This window comes from Ranitomeya imitator, chromosome 2 (genome assembly GCF_032444005.1).
Source record: "Ranitomeya imitator isolate aRanImi1 chromosome 2, aRanImi1.pri, whole genome shotgun sequence".
NCBI classification, from domain to species: Eukaryota; Metazoa; Chordata; class Amphibia; order Anura; family Dendrobatidae; genus Ranitomeya; species Ranitomeya imitator.
This window is the reverse complement of record NC_091283.1, coordinates 739293838-739318682: the sequence shown is the minus strand read 5'-3', so window position 1 is coordinate 739318682 and position 24845 is coordinate 739293838. Positions and strand designations below refer to the sequence as shown.

At 42.6% G+C, this 24845-nt stretch overlaps 1 protein-coding gene across 3 annotated transcripts in view; it reads right to left on the bottom strand.

Moving 5' to 3' along the window:
* AIFM2 (AIF family member 2) overlaps positions 1-24845 on the bottom strand; it is a 141750-nt gene that overhangs the window by 52133 nt on the left and 64772 nt on the right. For all 3 annotated transcript variants that reach the window (XM_069753218.1, XM_069753221.1, XM_069753222.1), the window contains exons 2-4: positions 16220-16402; positions 13198-13313; positions 4106-4225 (exon numbers count right to left, since the gene is read on the bottom strand). In XM_069753218.1, coding sequence (XP_069609319.1) covers positions 4106-4225; positions 13198-13313; positions 16220-16394 — 411 coding nt within the window. In that variant the 5' untranslated portion in view covers positions 16395-16402. The remainder of the gene's footprint in view (positions 1-4105; positions 4226-13197; positions 13314-16219; positions 16403-24845) is intronic.

Below are 24845 nucleotides of genomic sequence, written 5' to 3'. Positions count from 1 at the left end.
TAGATTAGATATATATATGTACAGTTAGGTCCATATATATTTGGACATAGACGACATTTTTCTAATTTTGGTTATAGACATTTCCACAATGAATTTTAAACAAAACAATTCAGATGCAGTTGAAGTTCAGACTTTCAGCTTTCATTTGAGGGTATCCACATTAAAACTGGATGAAGGGTTTGGGAGTTTCAGCTCCTTAACATGTGCCACCCTGTTTTTAAAGGGACCAAAAGTAATTGGACAATTGACTCCAAGGCTATTTTATGGACAGGTGTGTGCAATCCCTTCGTTATGTAATTCTCAATTAAGCAGATAAAAGGCCTGGAGTTGATTTCAGGAGTGGTGCTTGCATTTTGAAGGTTTTGCTGTGAAGTAAACATGCGGTCAAAGGAGCTCTCCATGCAGGTGAAAAAAGCCATCCTTAAGCTGCGAAAACAGAAAAAACCCATGCGAGAAATTGCTACAATATTAGGAGTGGCAAAATCTACAGTTTAGTACATCCTGAGAAGGAAAGAAAGCACTGGTGAACTCATCAATGCAAAAAGACCTAGGCACCCACGGAAGACAACAGTGGTGGATGATCGCAGAATAATCTCCATGGTGAAGAGAAACCCCTTCACAACAGCCAACCAAGTGAACAACACTCTCCGGGAGGTAGGCATATCAATATCCAAATCTACCATAAAGAGAAGACTGCATGAAAGTAAATACAGAGGGTTCACTGCAAGTGCAAGCCACTCATAAGCATCAAGAATAAAAAGGCTAGACTGGACTTTGCTAAAAAAACATCTAAAAAAACCAGCACAGTTCTGGAAGAACATTCTTTGGACAGATGAAACCAAGATCAACCTCTACCAGAATGATGGAAAGAGAAAATTATGGTGAAGGCGTGGCACAGCTCATGATCCAAAGCATACCACATCAACTGTAAAACACGGCAGAGGCAGTGTGATGGCTTGGGCATGCATGGCTGCCAGTGGCACTGGGTCACTAGTGTTTATTGATGATGTGACACAGGACAGAAGCAGCCCAATGAATTCTAAGGTATTCAGAGACATACTGTGTGCTCAGATCCAGCCAAATGCAGCCAAACTGATTGGTCGTCGTTTCATACTACAGATGGACAATGACCCAAAACAAAGCCAAAGCAACCCAGTAGTTTATTAAAGCAAAGAAGTGGAATATTCTTGAATGGCTAAGTCAGTCACCTGATCTCAACCCAATTGAGCATGCATTTCACTTGTTAAAGACTGATCTTCAGACAGAAAGGCCCACAAACAAACAACAACTGAAAACCACAGCAGTGAAGGCCTGGCAGAGCATCAAAAAGGAGGAAACACAGCGTCTCGTGATGTCCATGAGTTCAAGACTTCAGGCAGTCATTGCCATCAAAGGGTTTTCAACCAAGTACTAGAAATGAACATTTTATTTAAAATTATTGAATCTGTCCAATTACTTTTGGTCCCTTTAAAAACAGGGTGGCACATGTTAAGGAGCTGAAACTCCTAAACCCTTCATCCAATTTTAATGTGGATACCCTCAAATAAAAGCTGAAAGTCTGAACTTCAACGGCATCTGAAATGTTTTGTTTAAAATTTATTGTGGTAATGTCTATAACCAAAATTAGAAAAATGTTGTCTCTGTCCAAATATATATGGACCTAACTGTATATATACACTACATAGATAGATAGATAGATAGATAGATAGATAGATAGATAGATAGATAGATAGATAGATAGATAGAAAAAAGCTGGCAATTCAGCAGCCACAAACTTTAAAATCACAGCAGGAGCTGACAGGACAGCACAGATGGATTACATACAGGAAATACACATATAATAGGTAGATATATAGATGTCAGTGACATATACAATTAGTACAGTGTGTGCAACGTACTGTACATGTATTTAATAGATTATTTTTCAGAAAAAAAACGTTGTGGACTCCCATGTTAATTTCTTAACCAGCAAAGAGGAAAGCTGATGGCTGGGGGCCGATGTTTATATCCTGAGAAGGGGGTAATACCCATGGGGCTTCCCAGGCCATTAATATCAGCTCACAGCTGTAAACTTAGCCTTTACTGGCTATTAAAATGGGGGACCCCCCAAAAAAATTAGGTAGGGTCCCACTATAATTAACAACCAGAAAAGGTTATGCAGACAGCTGCAGGCTGATATTAATAGCATAGGAAGGGGCTATGGATACTGCCCCTCCAGACTAAAAACATCAGCTCTCAGCTTCCTCAGAAATGGCGCATCTATAAGATGTGCAATTCTGGCACTTAGCCTCGTTCTTCCCACTTGCCCTGTAGTGGTAGCAAGTGGATTGATAGTTGGGGGGGGGTTGATGTCACTTTTGTATTGTCAGGTGACAGCAAGCCCCAAGGTTAGTAACGGAGAGGCATCTATAAGACACCCCCATTACTAACCCCATATTCCCCATTAATAAAACTTAATTAAACCATACTTACAACCTTGCCCATTCCTCCGATGCCATTGTCTTCTGCAAAAGAGTTTTAAAAAAACAAACAACAATATTCCTCACCTTTGCGCAGAGAAGATGATAATCCATTTGTCCCACAACTGGTCTAGCTCTGCTACATCTAGATGGCAGGCTTCATGGTTGAAGGATGCAACCATACAGCCTGTCATCCAGCAGAGACACTGAGCAGCATGTGCGCAGTGTCTCCCTGGGAACTCCTATTACCTATCTGACGGCACCGCTAGCGGTACCATTTTAATTTACATTCGTCTTTTTGATCGCATTTTATTGCACATTATGTTACACAGAATAATGATAAAGCACAGTTTTTTCCTCGCTTTTTATTTTATTTTTTTTTACGGAATCATCCCCTTCAGTGAACTGGTGGATAGTTTTATAGGATGGGTTGTTCCAGAAGCGGTGATAAGAAATGTGTGTAATCTTTTGTTTGTTTCTTTTTACATAGATAAATGTATTGTGCTGATGGAATCAGACAGGGAACTCACTCCCTCTACGATGCTACTCGATGTCACTGTCACTATTGACAGCAGCATCAGAGGGGTTAAACGTCACCGATCGTGAGCGTTGCTGCAGGGTGTCAGCTCTCACATATGCCGCCCGCACCTGATTGCGGTGGCGCTTAGCTTGAGCCAGCGCAATCACGGCTTCATACCTACACAGCGGTTTGTGTGAACGCATCTCCTGCAGTGCCGTATATGTATGGCGCATGTCAGGAAGGGGTTAATGTATAAGGCTAAATCCTGCTGACAGGTTTTCTTCAACCACTTCATGGTTTGGAAACCCTGAAAAAGTTAAAAGAATCGACATGCTCACTCTTCTCCTGAGAAGCTGCCCACGCTCTACGTAGAGTTTAGAGCAAAACACGGCTTTTATCCTAAGTCATGTGACAAAGGCTTGTTAAAGGGTCAATATTGACTTTTAGGGTTGGTAGTTCCAATAGGTGGCACTAGAGTTCTAGGCCTCTTCCTTTCTAAAGAGAATTTGCATACTCGCTATTCTCAATAACTGCAGACTGCCCTTAAGATGGCCGCACTTCCTCTTCCAGCGTTTCACATCACCTCAGACTGTAGCTCCGCCTGACAATAATTTTGCATCTTAGAGTCTATCAGTAATGCCTAAGCCACAGCGATATCTTGTGACCAAACAACACCATTACTGCAGCTGCTCAAATCCATTTAGAACAGGTACAATATTATACTGTTGCGGACACAGGTATACACATATATACCACACTGGTGAGCCGACACACATCTCACAGATTATTGGATCACCATCAGAGAAATAACATTGGAAATCGATGGCCAGCAAAGTGCTGCTGAATGAAGGCTTCTTTGTGGTGGTGGTCACAAATATTTAGCATTAGAAACCTGTGGCACAGCAATAATTTGTACATTACAGTTTTGGAATGTAACCGATGTCCGAGGTCATAGACGCCAATCAAAGGTAAACTCTGTCTACCTAGGTAGGATTTCAGTCACAGCTCTCTGACCTATCTTTCTTTTTGTAAAGCATTCTACCTCCTGACACGGAATTCATTAGAACAGCTTGCCGTTTTACTGGAATTGCAGCCACAGATTGATGACGTCGGTTATTTTGCTCACCTCCTTCACTAGATCTTCATATACTTGAATGGCCATTTCTTTGGTCGTTGCCTTGTTAAATTTTCCAGGGAATGGACCATCACTTCCAGTTGCAATGATGAGATGGGAATAACGTATTTCCTGGATAAAGAGAAATTGATACAAAAAATGGGAATTAAAACCAAAAGAGTGGAACACCGTCTGCACACAGCATATAACTTTTTGCAGAGATGTAATTCTTGTCACAGTTATATTGATAGTTACGCGATAACATGACACTCAAGTTATACATCAAGGAATAACTGTTCCGTCTTCTAGTATTCCATTATGCATAAACTAGAATTCAACATTTCAGGTCACAATAAACCCTTTAACAATCATCGTCTAACGCCTGTTTTCCCTTCATGACAGCCAATTTCTTCAATTCTGACCAGTGTCACTTTATAAGGTAATCGCGTAATCTGGATCGCTTTAACACATCCCTGTGAATCTGGCATTGCACTTCATATACGTGGTACACTTAAGACAATATTTTTGGAGTTTGTGAAAATATCAGAAATTTGGTGCCAACTTTGAAAATTTCGCAATGTTCAAACTTTTAATTTTTATGCCCTTAAACCAGAGAGTTTTTGCACAAAATAGTTAATACATTCCCACATGTTTACTATACATCTGCATCATTTTTGAAAATGGAAATTCTGGTTTGGCTATTATCCTAAGTCATGTGACACGGCTCATTAACCGCTTAATCCCATTGGATGGGCCGATCGCCGCAGGGTGTCAGCTGATTATTACAGCTGAAATCCGGAACTACATGCCAGGAGCGGTCACGGACCACACGACATGACTTTTGGAGGCAAGGGACTCTATGTTGGCTGGAATAGGTTGCAAACACTACATACGTAGGAAGCGCCATATTGGAGTTGTTCAGATTTTCCTAAAATGGTTTGAAGGTGCCATGTCACATTGGCAGAGCCCCTGAGTTGCCAGAACAGAAGAAACCCCCTATTTTACAAACAACACCCCCCCCCACGCTGAATTCATCCAGGAATGCAGTAAGCATGTGCATGTGGACACCACATGTGCCTCACGGAATGTTATACCACTGAGCGGTGAAGAAAAATAAATTACATTTTTATCACCAAAATGTTGTTTTAGCCCCAAATTTTTTTATTTTTACAAGGGCTAATAGGAAAAAAATGGTCTACTCAGTTTGTTGTGCAATTTCTCCTGAGTGTGCCAATACTCTACTTGTAATCGGTAACTACTTCTCAGGCACAGTGCAAAGCTCAGAAGGGAAGGAGCACCATACTATAGTGCAGATTTTACTGTTATGGTTTGCGAGCTCCCGACATGCCAAAACAGCAGAACCTCCACAAGTTTTCCCATTTTGGAAACAACACCTCTTGACTAATTCATCTAGGGGAGTAGCAAGTATGGCAGACACTGTACTGTGTAAGGAGGGTACCTCTGACTGCGGCGCCCCCTATCCCTCATTCCCTTAAGGTTTCAGATCATGCTTCTTCCCTCCTGCCAACTAGCTAATGGGGTGACGGGGCGGGGTTTAAATTTGTAGGGCCAATGAAATGGGTGGAAAGTACATTACAGCCTCTTCAGGAGATATATAGTGGTTCGTTGCCGCCCTCTCCTCATCTTCTCCCTCTCTGGGTCCCGGAGGTGCTTGTCCCACCCCCCCCTCCTTGTTTTTAAGGTTTTATGTTAATGTTGAATTCTGTTTAATTTTCTAGAATTCAAGTCACAGCGGTAAAGAAAGGACACATGGGTACGGCTCGTCGGCTGACTTGCCTGTGAATATGCAACGGGGCATTTGGCGGCGAGCGTGATTCTTGATTAAATTTAAGTGCTTTTCTACTGGTTCCAGTTAAATAAGTTAATAAAGCTGTGACCGACCTTCACCCATCAATTGGTGTTACCGTAGTTGTATTATTTCTTATACATATTGGTAGTGGGTTGGAGGGCGTGCTGGCAGTTATTATTGGGTCGCCGTAGTCTTTTTTATCCCACAGGTGATTCACATAATTGTATAACATTGGGCTGAGTAAATGAAACATTACCATTTTTTTTTCAGTAAAATGTTGCTTTGGCCTAACGTTTGTACTGTTCATTTTCTCCTATTACCCCTTTTCAAAATGACAATTTGTTCCATAATTTCTCCTGAATAAGCCCATAACCCATAAGTAGTCAAAACATCTTTTGAGGTACAGCGCAAATCTTGGAAGAGTAGAAGCGACATATTACAGTGCAGATAATGCTGTTATGGTTTGCGGGTGCCTTATCACATTGGCCGAACCCCCATAAAAGGCCCCTTTTTGCAAACTACACCTCTCAACTCATTCATCTAGGGGTGCAGTGATTATATTGACACCACAATGTGTTTTTTTTTTAAAGAAACAGCACTCTCATATGCTTCATATATTTAATTATATTCAAGAAAAAGTGTCGCACTCACTAACATTAATGCTACAGGACCGTGGTCATCTGAACTGTTGCTCCACCCCGACGGTCACATGCGATCATGTGATTGAATGAACTCACATCAATGCAGCAGGACCTTGGTCATCTGACCGGGTTGCTCTGCTCTGATGGTGACATGTTATGCGAGATGTGACTTTTGCCTGTGTGATTTATCATAGTAAGTCCTGTGTTACACGCCCCTAATACACATCCACTTATGGATATATAAATCTATTTTTATCATGTATAATAAACATAATTATTTTGATAGTTTTTTATTCTTTGGTTAACCATCTTTATGTTCTCGTGGCTGTACATTGCTACATTTTCATAGAATAGTTTGCAGACTCCATATACAGAGCCCCCGAGTCCCAGAATCCCTCCTCAAGTGAACCCATTTTGGAAATTACACCCCTCTTGGAATTTATCTACAGGTGTAATGACTATTTTAACTCCATTGGTGTTTTTCAGAAACAAACCGCAAAAGATGTTGCCGAGTAAAAATTAGAAATCTGCCATTGTAGTGCCCATACATTATGCCCAGCTCTTGCTTCTAGAGACACACACCTTGTAGATTAACCTTGCTGTTGTCTTCGGTCTGGGGAAACCGATTTTGAACTTTGGTATTTTTTTGGGTGTTCAAGATGCGGTTCTGAAACTTGTGGTTGATTGACTTAAATGAGGATGGGTCAGTCGGCCACGGGTTTCAGAGCCGCATCTTGAATATTTTAAAGAATATTGAAGTTCAAGGTCGGTCGTTTTTGACCGAAGACAACAGCAGGGTTAAGCAGCCTCTCATCACTACAGAAATGCCAAACATGTGGATGGTAAATGTGGTTTAGGCACAATGTGGGGCTCAGAAGTGAGGGGAGCATTTGGATTTGGGAGCACAGAATTTGATGGATTTTTATTTCTTGCAGGGTGGCGGAGGAGGGAGCCATAACACTTTTCTTGAGCTTTTTTTTTTATCTACCAATAACGTGGAAGCCGCCTATATTTCCATTAACAGATGATGGACCTGATTGGGACTTTTTTGTGGGAGTTCAAGCTTTTATTGGGAACATTTTACATAACATTTTGGATCACATTTATCCTGGGCTCTACATTGAGCACTTACATCGGGATTTCCATCCAAATTTCTAAATTGCATGATTCAAATGAAATCCCTGAGGGATCCAGTCACTATAATGAGGCAGGAGAGTTACGCTGGACTCCGTCTGACTTCTGTCCAGCAGTTTCCTTTTCACAAAACTGTGGCTGAACGTGCTTTTTAGCACGCCTAAAAAGACAAACACCTCAGGATCTTAGGCCAGACTTTGCTGGTGCTCTAAGCTGAGCAGTTACATCAGGGTTTCCATCTAAACATTTGAAACACGTGATTAGGGACAATGGTAAAATAAAGAAAATATATATATATTTTTTTCCACTAGGGTTAGGGTTAGAACTAGGGTTAGAACTAGGGTTAGGGCTAGGGTTAAGGCTAGGGTTAGAACTAGGGTTAGGGTTAGAATTAGGCTATGTGCACACGGTGCGGATTTGGCTGCAGACTCGTAGCAGTTTTCCATCAGGTTTACAGTACCATGTAAACCTATGAAAAACCAAATCCGCTGTGCCCATGGTGCGGAAAATACAGCGCGGAAACGCTGTGTTGTATTTTCCGCAACATGTGAATTCTTTGGGCGGATTCAGCAGCGTTTTACACCTGGTCCTCAATAAAAGATAATTTTTGTGACTAAAAAGTTAAATGTTCATTTTTTCCTTCCATGTTGCTTCTGCTGCTGTGAAGCACCTGAAGGGTTTATAAACTTTTTGAATGTGGTTTTGAGCACCTTGAGGGGTGCAGTTTTTAGAATGGTGTCACTTTTGGGTATCTGATGGATTTTGTCTTTTTTTTCAGCCTAAGGATGGTCAGTTTAATTTCCATTGAGAGCTCCTTTGACTGCATGTTGTGGATTTGCAGCAACAGCTTCCAAATGCAAAAGCCACACCAGGAATCAGTTCCAGACTTTTACCTTCTTAATTAATGATGGATTAACCAGAAAAAGACCAAGCAGCCCATTAAAAAAACCTTTTAAGATAATTGTCCAATTACTTTTAGTCCCTTGAAAAACAGGAAACTACATATTAAAGGGGTGGTCTGAATGTAAAATAAATCAATATACCTAATTTGGACATGTCCGTGTGTCTGTGCACAATGAGTCATCCGCAGTTGGGGGCATAACCATTGATACCTAAGGAGAGGAGCTCCCACTAGTGTCGAGTTAAGGCATAAGCCTTTTTTGAATGTTAGACTGTGAGGCAATACTGTGAGGCAAGATTGCAAAGATGGATCTAATTGAGCGCGCTGCTGCACGTAGAGAAGCGAATTGCATATGGATGCGTAACCTGCGTCTTAATGAAACAGAAGATGAAAAAAATTGTCAAACTGCTGATGCAGCCCGACAGAGTGTGGCCAGAGCAAGAAAAACGAATGATGTAACTGAATCATGTAGAGCATCTAATGCTGCACGACAACGAGCATCACGCAATGCACAAAGTGATACACAAATTTCACAAAAAAAAAGAGAACAAGATAGAATACGTGTTCAAAATGCAAAAGCCACTCGACGACAGCAAGTTACATTTGCCGGTAGAGGACTTCTCAATCAAATTGATGAGACACGTATTGAAGAGCACTATGCTGGCAAACTGACATTTCGATGTCAGTTCCGCCAATTTAAAAATTTCAAAGACAAAATGGCGCAGGACAAAACATTCCCTTCCTGCTGCAAGAGAGGGCGCATCCAATTATGTCCCATTCGTATGGATGATCAATTAGTCAAGATGATGAAAGGAGAGCATCAGCACTCCAACTTTATGGCTAATATAAGGCAATACAATAGCTCGCTTGCTTTGGCATCAATTGGAGCACAAGTAGCACCACCTCCTGGGCATGGTCCATACTGTTTTCGAATTCATGGACAAATTTACCACAGAACTGCCCCATTAAATCCCGCTGTGGGTAGTACTCCCAAGTTTGCCCAGATTTATATCTTGGACAGTGAAAAAGCATTAAGTACAAGAAGTCAAGCGAATAAAAAGTGCCTCCCAGCACTGCTATCATCAATTGCAGAGAAAATGAAAGCAATTAACCCACTCGCAAGAGCCTTCACAATGATGAGGGAATTTGAAAAAAAGGAAGAGAGGATTGCGGAATTAGAAAATCGCGATCCACTCAAAATAACAATGTCAATTATAAATGACTACAACGATGACCAGAGGCGCTACAATGCACCAAGGTGCAATGAGGTAGCTATAATTTATCAAAATGCAATGGGTGAACCCCCATTAAATAGGGACATCAGAGTTCACCTCAAAAGTGAAAACCAAACTGTTCAAATCAGCTTTCTTCACAGAAAGTGTGATGCAATGACATATCCACTTCTATTCCCATATGGGGACAGTGGATGGACAATAAATTTGACAACTCCAATTGCCCTAAGTGTGCAACATCAAGGAATTGGTGACATTCAGCTACCATCCGTACCAGTGGATCAAGATCGACCAGAGAAAAAAAAATCACCCTGTTGCAGTAATATGCATACAGGCTTGCCATTCGTGACGAGTTCAATCCCCTTTTAAATGCTGGGAAGTTGACGCAACAATTTATTGTTGACAGTTAGGTCAAAATTGAATCCGACAGGATCGAATACATAAAACAAAATCAAAAGGCATTACGCGTCGACAGTTATGCCGGCGTTATGGATCACATTCATAATGCTGCATTACACCATTTACAGCCATAATGCTGCATTATTCTAGAAGGATGAAGAAACAACGGGCTCAATTTGGGAAAACAATTGCCCGAATGTATACAGTCTCTTTAACAGATGGTGAGCTGTATTACCTAAGACTCCTTTTACTTCACGTAAGAGGAGCAAAGTCTTATGCTGACTTAAGGACTGTCAATGGAGACATACATGACATGTATAAAAATGCGTGAATTGATCTTCATCTTTTGGAACACGATTCCCAATGGGAAGACGGTATAACGGATGCAATCGCTTTCCAACTGCCCTACCAACTTTGCAAATTATTTGCTATAATTTGTGTATATGGGGAACCAGCTAAACCATTGGCATTATGGCAAAAATATAAAACTGAATTTATGGAGGATCACACCAGGCGGTATACTCCAGAAATTGCTGAGCAACTGGCTCTTCGTAATATTAACAAAGTGCTCTTAAGCAATAATAAGTCCTGTGCTGACTACAGATTGCCAACTCCAGTAAATGTTCCAGATGAAATACTGGACCAACTGAATTATGCTGTAATAAAGCAGGAGGCTAAGCAATTGAAAGCTATGCTTAATGAAGCTCAGAAATCTTGCAATTATGCAAGCAGTCAATGCTGCATCACAGCCAAATGACACTAGCTCACACTGTTTCTTTCTGGACGGCCCACGAGGCAGTGGGAAGACATTTTTGTACAACTGCTTGCACAAGACACTACAAGCAGAAAAGAAGTCTATTTGCTCAGTAGCCTCCACTGGATTGGCGGCTACATTGCTACAAAACGGTAGCACCTACCATTCCAAGTTTGGCATTGGAATTACAACAAACGAGACCACAGTATCAAAAATTAAGCCAACCTCACTTCAAGCAAAGGGGCTTAGGGAGTCATCTGTCGTTATTTGGGACGAAGTAACAATGACTCCCTGTTTTAATATGAACTCTTGTTCCAAGACATATGTGGAAAAAAAAGACCATTTGGTGGAAAAGTTTTCATAAACGGTGGTGACTTTCGTCAAACCCTACCAACAGTGGAAGGTGGAAAAAGAGCCCAAATTGTACAGTCCACCATTAAATACTCAAAATCCTGGAATCAGTTTTCATGGTTTCAGTTACAACAGAATATGAGAACGTCTCAGGTTGAAGTTGAGTACAACTCATGGTTACTGAAACTTGGCAATGGAGAGTTATCAAATGTATATGGTCTACCAGAAGATACAATTGAAATCCCGAATTCTTTTATTGAAGAGGTTGATTTAATTACAGCTATTTTTGGCGACTCAATTGCGATAACTGATGCAACGGTAGAAGCAATTGCCAATAAAGAAATTCTTACGCCATTGAATGATGACGTTCACGCCTTGAATGACAAAATTCTTAGTCAAGTTCAAGGTGAACACTCAACCTATCGCTCCGTGGACACAATTGCTGAAGAGGAGGGTGTGATTCTCACAGATTACCCTGTAGAGTTTCTTAACTCTTTGAATCCCATTTCGATTCCTCCACATGAACTAAAGCTGAAACCAGGAGCTGTAATTATTCTACTGCGTAATCTTAACAGAAAGCATGGCCTTTGTAATGGCACAAGGCTTTATGTGAAAAGCATAAAATCAAACGTTACTCATGCCATTGCTTTAAATGGAAAAGCAAAGGGTCAGACAGTTCTTATTCCAAGAATTGACCTGATTTCCAAAGATAAAAACTTTCCAGTCCAGATGCGATGACGTCAGTTTCCTGTCATTTTTGCTTTTGCAATGACCATCAATAAATCTCAGGGACAGTCCTTGGATTTTGTAGGAATTTTTTTGCCTCTCCCAGTGTTTTCACATGGGCAGTTATATGTGGCTTTCTCCAGGGGAAGGAAAAGCCAACAAATAAGGTTCAAAATATTTGAGACACAGAAGCAAGGTAAACTTATTCCTAACGTTGACAAATGGTTTACTGTCAACTGTGTGTACAAAGAAGTCTTTTATTAAGCTTTTTAACAATTGTAAAAGCCAAAAAATTTTGTACACAAAAGCAGAACTAACTCCTAGCCGCGGTCTACGGACCAAACATTGGGCATGGGCAGGGCCTTGGGCGCAGATCCCAAGTGCGTTCAACCATGTGAAATAGCTTACGCTCAGGAACATTGAGGAATAGCACTATTGGATAGCTCTACCCATTCATTTTCTTTAGGAATAGGGCAATGGGATAGCTCTACCCGTTCACTTTCTTCATGGATAGCGCTATCGGATAGCTCTACCCGAACAGTATTAACTATAGATCTTTTTCATACACAAGGTAGGAGCGGCAGGACAGGTATACCAGGTATTCATGTTTGCTATTAGTCTGCCAGTCTGGTGCGTGGGTACACCCCATTGCGTGGTTCGTAATCACCGCGCGCCCGAATGTAAAATAAATTTTAATCTAAATCCCTATCTATTTAGTGCCATAATCTAAACTTATTTCTAATATGCTTGCACTAAAAATTCCCTACTGTTCCCTAACTGCACTAACAGCTATCTAACAGCTATCTACAGGAGTTGTATCATAAAGAAACATACCGGAGCTTCTGGAGAAGTGTGTTATAGGAAAAGAAATAAATCTTCTCCTTGTCTGACTGAACATTGAGGACTGAGACTGGAGAAAAAAATCCCTTGGGCCAAGGAGTGAGTCCAGGAGACCTATCCTAAGGAATGCCCCCAAAATGCCTGAAAATCAAATTGAGCACTTTTAGGTGTGGTTTTTCTAAGATTGCACTTTTTTTTAACTACAATTAGCAGGACTATCCCATTAAAATTGGCACTGTAGCCAGGTCTATGCATCCATCTGTGTTCTCTGTGCTGTCATTTAGAGCATTACAACAATTGACAAGATGGTATTCACCTCATTGTTTTCCAGCACAACTAACTGCTTCTGCAGGTTTATTCCAGACACTCGCCCTTGTTTAAAGCTGTTATGGAATGACTCTTCGTAGGAGATGAATGTTTTTCTTGCAAAACCTGAAACAAGTGCAAAATCAACACATATTGTAACACGTACAATGATAATATAATTCTATGTGTGTATATCAAATATATCATAGTATAAAAACTAACTTTTAATAGATATATTTTTTTTAAAAATACCGTAGCTGCAGTCGCTTATATACAACAAACAATAATGATAATAATGAAGTGCTCGCAGTGACAGCGCTAATAAAAAATAATTCTCACCCAATTCACTTATATTTACAAGTACACTCCTCTGATGACGCCTTGGTATAGAGGCAGAAATGTTTTCTCAACAGTGCCTGATGAATAGATAGTAATTAGTCGGATTATTTAATCCAACCTTTCTAGTTCCTATGTACATTCTTAATTATTTTTAAATGTATTTTCTGTTGATATACTTTTTTATATTGTTTCATAATAAACTTTATATAATTTTAGTCATGGGTGTGCACACTTTCTTTCCTTAAAACTTCCCCCCCCTATACAACCATATAAAAAGTGCTCCCTTTTGCCGCTATAGAATAGTACCTACATACTATGAAGCTCATCTCGCTCAAACATAGAGTAATGTGGCTGTGCTCCTCCTCTCTGCAGTCAGACTGGCACAGGCGGCATAATGGAGTGATGTTATTAGGCCCCTTGACTATTACGGCTTGGTTTGCGGATTCTATCCGCTGACCTGTTGCTGCATGGTGGGTTCCCTTGTCTGCTGAGCCATTAAATTTTCTACTCTGACCACATGCTGCTAGTTCCAATTGTCTTTGGGCTCCCTTCTTGGTTTGCTTCTCTCCAGGGGTTTTCCATTCTCCCATTTTAGTCTGACCCATCACATTCTTCGGATTTATATGATCACCTTTCACTGCACTTCCTTGCTGGCTAAACCTTTAAGTGGATTTGGGTTTAGGAGTTGCAACCCTTCAGCTAAAGATTTACCTTGCATGTGAGTCCACTTTTTTTCTTTTCCTTCACTTTTTACCTCTTTAGGCGTCTGGGAGGTTATACTTGTTCCATTTATGTTTGTTTCTCCTTAACTTTTCTCTCTACCCTATATGAACATTTTTATTTTCTCACCCTGGGTTTTGTATTTTCGTCTTGTAGGCAGTGTGTTGCGACCTCCCCTCTGGGTCCCCAGGAGGTACGAGAAACCCCTTGATGACATTTTTAGGGATCCAGGTCAGAGGTGGTGTTTTTGAGTTGTGAGGTTAGGGTCTTTCCAGTCTGTACAGGGGCCAGTTGGGTGTGGGTGCAGAGACACCCTGTAGTAGGTCTTCCCTTTTTTTTTTTGTTACCAGTGAGCGTCTGTCATGTTCATAACACTGACATGAAAACCGTTGATGGGAGGAAATTAACTTTATTCCTTCCTTTCAATTATAGGCTTCAGTCACGGCTCAGTTCATCATGACCAGCTCGAATGCTGAGCTGCTGTCAGTCAGTGCCGGGGCGCGGTTACAGCTGGGGCGCGGTTACAGCTGCCGCTCTCTATACCGAGTGGTGACTGAACCTGCGCCAGCCGCACTCCTAAGATTGAAAGCCCTTGACTGCCGGGAGGAAAGAAGTTAATTTCCTCCAGACAGAGGGACTCTAATTGCGAATGCTAGGCAGCATTAGAACGCTATTAAACTGCAGATTAACCCCATATATGCAGGTTAATAGCATTTTTTTTTACATGACAGCTTCCCATTAACAAAGAGCTGGATGCTTTTCTCATAACTAATTGGATTGTGGGTTATAAATAATCTAGTGATAAAGAATGTAGAACTGGTGGAGAAAGGTTGAGCTTGATGGAACAGTGTCTTGTTCAAACCTAAATAACAGTAATTTGTTTGATTAAACATTAAACTAAAATACCTGATTTAAACAATGTTATTTCCTGATGACACGTTCCCTTTAAAAGAAGAGAGTGGATATACCAAAGCATGTGCTGCTGCAGACGTTTCTGAACGTAAGACAGGCAAAAATTTGTACAGCCGTATGTGGAAACCACTTTACAATGCACAAGTTCTGCATTCATCCCTCATCCTGAACAAACCACCAAATTCCTATGTGCACAGTCTTTTAGATGAGGTTTTTTTAATTGAGGAAACTGAGCAGCTTTTGGGAAGGATTTGGAGAGTTTTCACTCAGTTTGTGCTCCAAATCCTCCTCAAAAGGTGCCCACTATGTACTTGTAAGAAGAGAACCTAATATGTTCCTTTAGATTCTCTCCATCATGTGTGACAGCTTTCATTTCAGTCAGATGAAAAATACTATGAAAGATGTAATTGCTTTATAGGCATAGCGGATTCAAAAACTAACCTAACAAAAATGTTACTAAAATGGCACAAATTAAAACACTCAGGGGCCAACTGATCACGATTGGCGTAGTGCACTCTCGTGTTAGGCCAGTTTTGCTGGAGTACAAATCGTCAAAATCTTTAGAAGGCACATGCCACTTAATGAATTCAGAGCATATTCTCAGTGGCGTGCACCATAAGAGAAATACTACTGCAGTCAGGGACTGGATCAGCATTTCTTCCATACAAAATACTGGTTCCTCCCCAGTGGTGCCCATTTTAGCATAGCTGATTCAAACTAGAGTGAAAACGCTAAAAATTGCAACATTATTGTGCAACTTTGTGTTGCATTTATGCCACTTTTCTGATGCTGAAGTGGGTGAAACGAGTGGTGCAATATTTGTGCAAAAGAGAAACAATAGTTTTTTTTTGCCATTGAACACCTAATCAATCTCTACTTGGTATGAAAACCTTCTCATATTTCACTACAGACTTTACCATAACATCGAGTTGCCGCATCTCAGACGAAAAAATAAAATGCTGTTTAACGATTTTTAGAAAACTGTCCTAAAATGGTTTAAGAAGGAACAGCACTAGCTCTATTCTGAACATTATTTACTTCACGTTATCGACGTGTCTTACCGGCTTCCACAGAAGCACGAAGGGCTGCGACATTGTGATGGAAAGCTTCTTTGATATCCACTAAAACAAATGGAATTCCGTTGGATTTTATCTGACTGGCAGCAGCTTTGCCAGCAAATCCTCCACCTATGATGACAACTTGCACCGATTCATTTACTGACAGGTTAGAGCCCATATTGGTTGCTGTTTTAAAGAATAAATGAGAAAAATCAACGTCAAACCCTTAAATTTCACATTCTTATTTATTTACACTACACAACTCCAGAAGCACAATACAAGCTCTACTTCCTTCCAATAAATTGTAAAGTGACATGTCAATGCAACTTGAAGAGGTTGTATGGCTTTAGGCTACAAGTCTACAGTTACTCTATGTGACTGCACACATGTGAAGCATCACAACGCACATGTTGCGCGCTGTGAGAATTCTCTGGTGCCGACCCCAGGAGCAGTGGATGTGTAACCACAAGTATGTGATATACATACATATGGTCACGTGCTGACTAGATGCCTCGCTAAAGGCAAGTGTATTCACTGAGGCCGGACAAGTCTAGTTGGAAAGTGGTCGGAAGTATGCATATCACACACTTGCAGTCACATGACCGCCTGCTCCCGACACAGGGGAATTCTCACAGTGCAGTGTTCGTGAGGTGAGGATTCATAAGTCTGCAGTCAGTGAGTGTCTACAGACTTGAAGCCGAAGGCCGGACAAGCCCTCTAAATGCTGGTATTTAAATATAAGGAGTGCAATGTGGTGTTGAGGTTATCTCTGGCAAATGTTCCAATTTTTGGGAAGCCACTTTTACATTGTAGTTTTTGGTCAGTATTCTAAACCTAAAACCGGGATTTTCCAAATTATGGAAGTGACACAAATCTTTCCATTATGGTTTTTCTTTCTGTAGGCTTCACTCCTGGCTTTGGCTTTAAAATAATAATGCAAAATACACAAATTGAAAAGAGGCCTTTATGTAACTACAAAAATTGCCAGAAAAAGTTCTTGAAACTGGTGTAACAGCAATGATGAATTTAGTTCAATACAATATTTCAATATAAAGCATGATATTTCAATATGTTGAAACAATTTGATGTCCTGATTAGAACCCATACAGAAATGCAAGTCAATCACACCCCTAGTGTGACAGTCAAACATCTTTACTACCTGGTTTCTAGTAGCTGTTCTATGTATCTCCCTACCTCTAGGTTCTAGAACGGATCGAGACGCTGGAAGGTATTTGGTCCAGTCCAGAGATCTCGGAAATATACACAATGTATGGCTAAGACTTATATTATCTCCATAATTCCTTGTGCAATCATAGCGGACTTAAAGCAATTTTTACCACATGGTCTCTATATGTCATCAAGCCTTTTGTTCTGCTCTGAGCTGGACAAGGTGTCAGTTCTGTCGTGATCTCTGGACCGGACCAAATACCTCTCAGGGTGTTGATCCATTCTAGAACATAGGGGTATGGAGATACATAGAACAAGTACTAGAAGCCAGGTAGTAAATGTTTTTGGTCTTAACGCATATCAGGAGCCCAGCTGGATCCGATGGCGCTAGAACCATGGTCTAGGACTGTCCAGAATGGAGTTATGATCTTTCATAGGTTTTCCAGATGCATAGGCAAGGGGAGGGGATTTAGGTTCAGCCCAGAAAGCAGGAGGGAATTAAATACTCCTACAGAGCTTAGCCTAGTGCTTTTTTTCTGAGGAGGTCGTGATGACATATCGTATGGAGAGAAGGCAAGAAACAGAGCGGACCACAAGCCTCCCATTTGGCGGCTCTCCCCTGCAAGTCAACCTGACCCATATATTCTGCTTATATCTTTTGTCCTACCACTGTTGTATTTGCATATCTAACCATTATATACGTATAACTATTGTGTATATAGTGTATTGTTTAGTGTCCCCTTAAAGCGATTTAAATATATAGTTTAACCTTGGGCTGCTCTTTTATCTCGATCCACAAATTTCGGTTTAATGTTCCATGCTATCAGGGCTGGTTTCAGGCTAAATATAATTCCCATTTACTGACAGGGCTTAAATCAAACGAGGAATTGGTGGCAGTTCTACGGGGCTGATAAGGTTCTGTTTCACTGGGGCTAGTGAAAAGGGCCTGTCGGGGTTGTGGATGAGGGTAGTGCCACATCAGGGACTGTGTGGGCCACCTCCTCTCTCTCCCCCTGAGCCTTCCTGGACCCATGTGGACAGGGGGTGTCTGCAGTAGTGTAGCTACTGGGGGGGGTCAGAGGGTCCATTGCCCAGGGTCCCGTCACGTGAAAGGGCCCATCAGGAGACACTACCACTTCTGTTATGAGGCAGAACACAGCAGAGGAGGAGAGCAGTAAAATGTCTGCTTCTGTCTGATGGAGACTCTGCACTCTGGCTAGTACAGTGACCAGTTGCAGAGTCTCACACCTGCAGTCTAACCTGATGATGGAGCTTTTCCCAGGCCGCAGTTTATTTCACTCTGTGCATGCTCGGATTGGCTCAAGCATGCTGGGGCCTAGTGCCCACCTTGCATTTCACTCAGACGCTTCCTGGTCCTGCCTCACTGCCTGCAAACTTCATCAGTAAGTGGGGATGGAATTTATTAGGTTTACTAAATTCAGGTATGTCATGGTCACTGTGGAGTGAATGTTGGACAATGGGGGTATTGTGGGGGCTGAAGTAGGGGAGGGGGGACAGGGCATTGGGAGGTGAGACCATGGGGGTATTGAGGGGGCTGAAGTGGAGTAGGGTGAGTGGGGAGAGAGCACTGGGGGGTGAATGTGTGAGGATGGGTATTATGGGGGAGGGGGACAAGGCACTGGGGGTGAATGTGTGAAGCTGGGGTATTCTGAGAGCCGACGTGGAGGTGGGGGAGGGGGGACATGACGTGGGGGTGAATGTGAGACTATGGGGGCATTGATGCTGAAGTAGGGGAGGAGGGACAGGGCACTTGGGGGAGAATATGAGATGATGGGCGTATTATGGGGGCTGAAGTAGGCGAGGGGCACAGGGCACTTGGGGGAGAATGGGGGTATTGTGGGAGCTGAAGTGGGGAGGGGAGACAGGGCACTGGGGTGTGAATATGAGAGGAATGGTGTATTGTGGGGGCTGAAGTGGAGGTGGGGGAGGAGTACAGGGCACTGGGGTGTGAATGTGAGAGGATGGGGTATTGTGGAAGCTGAAGTGGAGGTGGGGGAGGGGAACAGGGCACTGGGGTGTGAATGTGAGAGGATGGGGTATTGTGGAAGCTGAAGTGGAGGTGGAGACGGAGGACAGGGCGTGGGGGGCTGATTATTATACTTTTCGTTATGAGATTATATGCACTTCATTACTTATTAGCAGGGTCTTTTACCAGTATTAGTATAACAAGACCCCATACAATAGCCATGAGCTGCATCACATTTAAAGCACTAATCCAGAATTTTTTTGTTATTTCACCGCTGGAGTGGTGCTTAAAAAGCAAATTCCCTGCCCCCATCTAATACTCGCCTTCCGGTGTTTTCATCTGTTTTTGCCACTGCTTGGGTCTGTCTCCTGTAGTTTGTGACCTGTCAGCTGTTTTATGGAGCGGCACGGAGGTCACTAATCAATGTAAGTCTATGAGAGATTCGTTTTCGCCTCTGTCTTTAATAAACTTACATTCAGAGCCTTTGACGTAGCTTCCAACTTCGGCAACTCAGAAGCTGCACTCACAAGATGGAGCTACAGGACTGGAGCGGTGCCATAAAAAATGTGACTATGCCAGAGGATCAGTATATAACCGGGACAGGGGACTTGGGCTTAAAGCACCACTCCATTGGTGAACTCCCCCCGGTGGAGTGGTACTTTAATAACTTAATAATAGAGTAATTTATTCTTATAACAGTTATAAAGGCTTGGAATGAATGCCTGCAGTCTGAATGCAGACTGCCAAATCATGACAGGGTGCACCTGCTGCATGAGCCCCCAATATCATGTTATCAGGTGGCCATGGACCACATGTTTGCTATGTGCATGTGTCGACTAAAAAGGGTTGACTTCTCTCAATAGAAGAGAATTGAGAGAAGCTGAAAGAGTTGACACGTGACTGCCTGCTCGAATCTGTGATACTGGGGCCATTATTACTGTACATGGGGGAACTAGGAAGAAATTTTTAAATGTGAAGTGGGCACTTAAAAAAGATTATTGTTTATAGGGCACCAGTAGAGTAGCTACCTGGTGGTAGAGGCTGCTGAGCTGGCTGTCAGTCAGTGCCAGGGCACGGTTACAGCTGTCACTTTCTATACACAGAGCACTGACTGAAACTGTGCCAGCGTCAACCCTATGACTGGAAGAGCTAGGATGAAGGGAGGAATAAAGTTAATTTCCTCCCAGCAGAGGGGCTCTCAGTGCAGCCGAAGCACTGTGTTACAGCACTATTCACTATTAGTATTTTAGGGGAGCAGTCGGGACATCATTCTATGTATAGGGGAACTGGGTGTGTACAGGAGCTATGGGCCCATCATACTGTGTATAAGGGAGCTGTGAAGGCATTATAATATGTATCGGGGAGTTGTTGGTCCACTATAACTGTATATAGAGGAGCTCTGGGGCATTATACTTTCTATAGTGGAGCTCTGTCAGTATTATACTGTGTATAGGAGAGCTGTGAGCTCATACTGTGCATAGGGGAGCAGTGGGAACATCATATGGTGTATAGGGAATCTGTAGGATCATCATACTGTGTAGAGCGGAGCAGTGGGAACATTATATGGTGTATAGGGGAGCTGTGAGATCATAATACTGTATATATAGGGGAGCAGTGGGAACATCATATTGTGTATAGGGGAGATGTGGGATCATCATACTGTGTAGAGAGGAGCTGTGAGCCTATCATACTATGTATAGTGGAGCTGTGGGCTCATCTTACTGTGTATATGGACGTGTTAGGGACATCATATGGTGTATAGAGCAGCTGTGGGATCATCATACTGTGTATAGGGGAGCTGTCGGCCCATCGTACTGTGCATAGACGAGCTGTGGGCCCATCATACTGTGTATAGACGAGCTGTCGGCCCATCATACTGTGTAGAGGGGAGCTGTGGGCTCATTATACTGTGTATAGACGAGTTGTGGGCTCATCATACTGTGTAGAGGGGAGCTGTGGGCTCATCATACTGTGTAGCGGGGAGCAGTGCGGACATTATACGTTGTGTAGGGAAGTTGTGGGTAGAGTTGAGCGAATTTGTTCAGGTTCTCTCTTATTCGGCAAGCTATAGCACTTACCGAACAAGCTGCAGAGGGAACCCGGCTTCCTGGATTGCGCCGGCTGATCAGCTGCTCGGCACCGCAACTGCATGTGGCGTGGCTGTGTCACAGTCACAGCACATGCATGGAGGGCCTGTTTGTTGGACTCTCTATGCATGTGCTGTGACAAATACAGCCACAACACATGCAGCTGTGCCACCGATCAGCTGATCAGCAAGATCCAGGCATATAGAAAAGGTAATTCAGGAAAATGTTTACTTCTTTCTTCCTCTTCTCATTCGAAACATACTATTAAGGAGATCCCTTTATTATTATTATGGTGAGTTTAACAGAATCAAACGTCTATGTTCTAATCAAGATTTTTTTTTTTTTACAGGAAAGTCATGTTGTCACTGAACGTTTGATAGATAGAGGTTATAATCGTCATGATATCAGAGAAGCTTTCAACAAGGTTTGCAGACAACCTCGATCCTTTTCATCCACCAGAGCCCTTCTCCCTACTGATTCAGATTCCATTGTTGCGTTTCCAATTTCACTTAATAAAAAATATATAAAAAAAATATTTACCTGTAGTTAATCAGGATGACAAATTACGTCAAATTACCAGGAATGGTTGCAGATATGTAGCAAGGAAAGGTTTCAGTTTAGGCAATGCGCTTTCTCCTAGTGTTCTCAAACAGCATTCTACTCCTAAATCCTGATTGCCCACAACTGGTTTTAACAAATGTGCTGGTAACCGTTGTAATGTGTGTATTTATGCACTGGATAAAATTAAATCCATTAGTTCTTTTTCAGGTTTTTCACAGAAGTTTGTGTCTTTCATGAATTGTGATACACAATATGTAATTTACTCCATCTGTTTGTCGTGCAAAATGCAATATGTTGGTTGCACCACACAAAAAATTAAGAAACGCATAGCTGAACATTTATCCAACATTCAAAATAAAAATGCAGCTTACTCCGGTGCCTCAAAACACTTTGTGAATATTCACCAAGAAGACGTCACACATTTTGCTTTTTATGCATTTGAAAAGTTTTAGAATCCCATTCGGGGTGAAAACAAACAAACTATTAACTCCAAGGGAGGCATTCTGGACTCTAAGGGTACCGTCACACTATACGATTTACCAACGATCACGACCAGCGATACGACCTGGCCGTGATCGTTGGTAAGTCATTGTGTGGTCACTGGAGAGCTGTCACACAGACAGCTCTCCAGCGACCAACGATGCCGGTAACCAGGGCCGCGCTTAGTAACCCGAGGTTTACCCTGGTTAACATCCTAAGAGTAAAAAAAACAAACGCTTCATACTTACCTACCGCTGTCTGTCCCTCGGCGCTGTGCTTCTCTGCTCTGGCTGTGAGCACAGCGGCCGGAAAGCAGAGCGGTGACGTCACCGCTCTGCTCTCCGGCCGCTGTGCTCACAGTGAGTGCAGGAAAGCACAGCGCCGGGGACAGACAGCCGAAGGTAAGTATGAAGCGTTTGTTTTTTTTACTTTTAGGATGGTAACCAGGATAAACATCGGGTTACTAAGCGCGGCCCTGCGCTTAGTAACCCAAAGTTTACCCTGGTTACAAGCGAACGCATCGCTGGATCGGTGTCACACACACCGATCCAGCGATGACAGCGGGAGATCCAGCGACAAAAGAAAGTTCCAAACGATCTGCTACGACGTACGATTCTCAGCAGGGTCCCTGATCGCTGCTGCGTGTCAGACACAGCGATATCGTATGGATATCACTGGAACGTCACGGATCGTACCGTCGTAGCGACAAAAGTGGAACTGTGTGACGGTACCCTAAGGCTATGTGCACACGTTGAATGGTCCACCGCGGATTTTTCCGCAGCGGATTTGATAAATCTGCAGGGCAAAAATGCCGCATATTTGCTGTGGAATTACCGCGGATTTACTGCGGTTTTTCTGCGGATTTCAATGCGGTTTTACACCTGCGGTTTTCTATTGGAGCAGGTGTAAAACTGTTGCGGAATCCGCAGAAAGTGACATGCTGTGGAATGTAAACCACTGCGTTTCCGCGCATTTTTTTCCGCAGCATGTGCACAGCGTTTTCGCTTTCCCATAGGTTTACATTGTACTGTAAAGTCATGGGAAACTGCTGCGGACCTGCTGCGGATCCGCAGCGTGTGCACATAGCCTAAAGCTGGACACAAGATATCCGATGGGCATGAACTCAAGAAATGATTTATTTTATATTTATTTATATGTTTATTTTTCCCATATTGTTTTTTTGTTGTTGCTGCTTTGTTTGCATCCACACCTTGTGCATATGTAATTATTTGTCATTTGTGATTGGTTGTTCATTGATATTTATTCTGGCTGTGCTTTTATTGTATATCCTATGACTAAGGGTGCTGCATGCACCCGAAACGCGCAAGGCCTCTTCAACACTTGTCTTTCAGCTCCCATCACAATCCGTCGTTTTTTGAGAATGCAGGATCATGCAAAAAAATGTGCATTTTCTCTTAGGCTACTTTTACACTAGCGTCGGAATCTCCCCATCGCAATGAGTCAGGCAGAGATTCCGACGCTAGCGTTTAACGCACTGCACAACAGAGGCAGCGGATGCATTTCTCCGGTGCATCCGCTGCCCCATTGTAAGGTGCGGGGAGGTGGGGGCAGAGTTCCGGCCGCGCATGCGCGGTCGGAAAAAGCGGTCCGTCAGGAACAAAAAACGTTACATGTAGCGTTTTTTTGTGCCGACGGTCCGCCAAAGCACGACGCATCCGTCGCACGACGGATGCGACGTGTGGCAATCCGTCGCAATGCGTCGTCAATACAAGTCTATGGGGAAAAAACGCATCCTACAAGCATTTTTGCAGGATGCGTTTTTTCTGCAAAACGATGCATTATGACGGATTGCAGTTAACCCTAGTGTGAAAGTAGCCTTAGACTTGTATTAGCGACGGATTGTGACGGATGGCCATCCATTTCATCTGTCTTTCACTGGATCCTGCATAAAAAAAACGGTCCGTCGGGCAGAGAAAACGTTCAGAGGAACGTTTTTTCTGCACGTCGGAAAATCGGTCAGCAACGCATCCTGTGCTGCCCGTCACTGGCTACAATGGAAGACTATGGGCGCAGGATGCGTCGCTGACTGTGAAAAGCAGGAATCCAGCGACGGGCCCTGTCTTTTCTAACTGAGCATGCGTGGAAGAATTTGCCGTCAGGGAAATTCTCTCTCGCTCGCTCTATTTCTCTTTTTACTATTGATGCTGCCTATGCACAGGATCTGTCATTTCAACGTCTTGACGGATCCTGTGCAGATTTGGAAGACGGAAGTGTGAAAGAAGCCTAAGGCTTTTCATGTTTTTGGCTTGCTATGCCTGAATAAAGTTTTTTTTCATTTTTTCATTAGTGGTGTGCCGCTATCCTCTCTATTTTTCCTGTTTGGCTG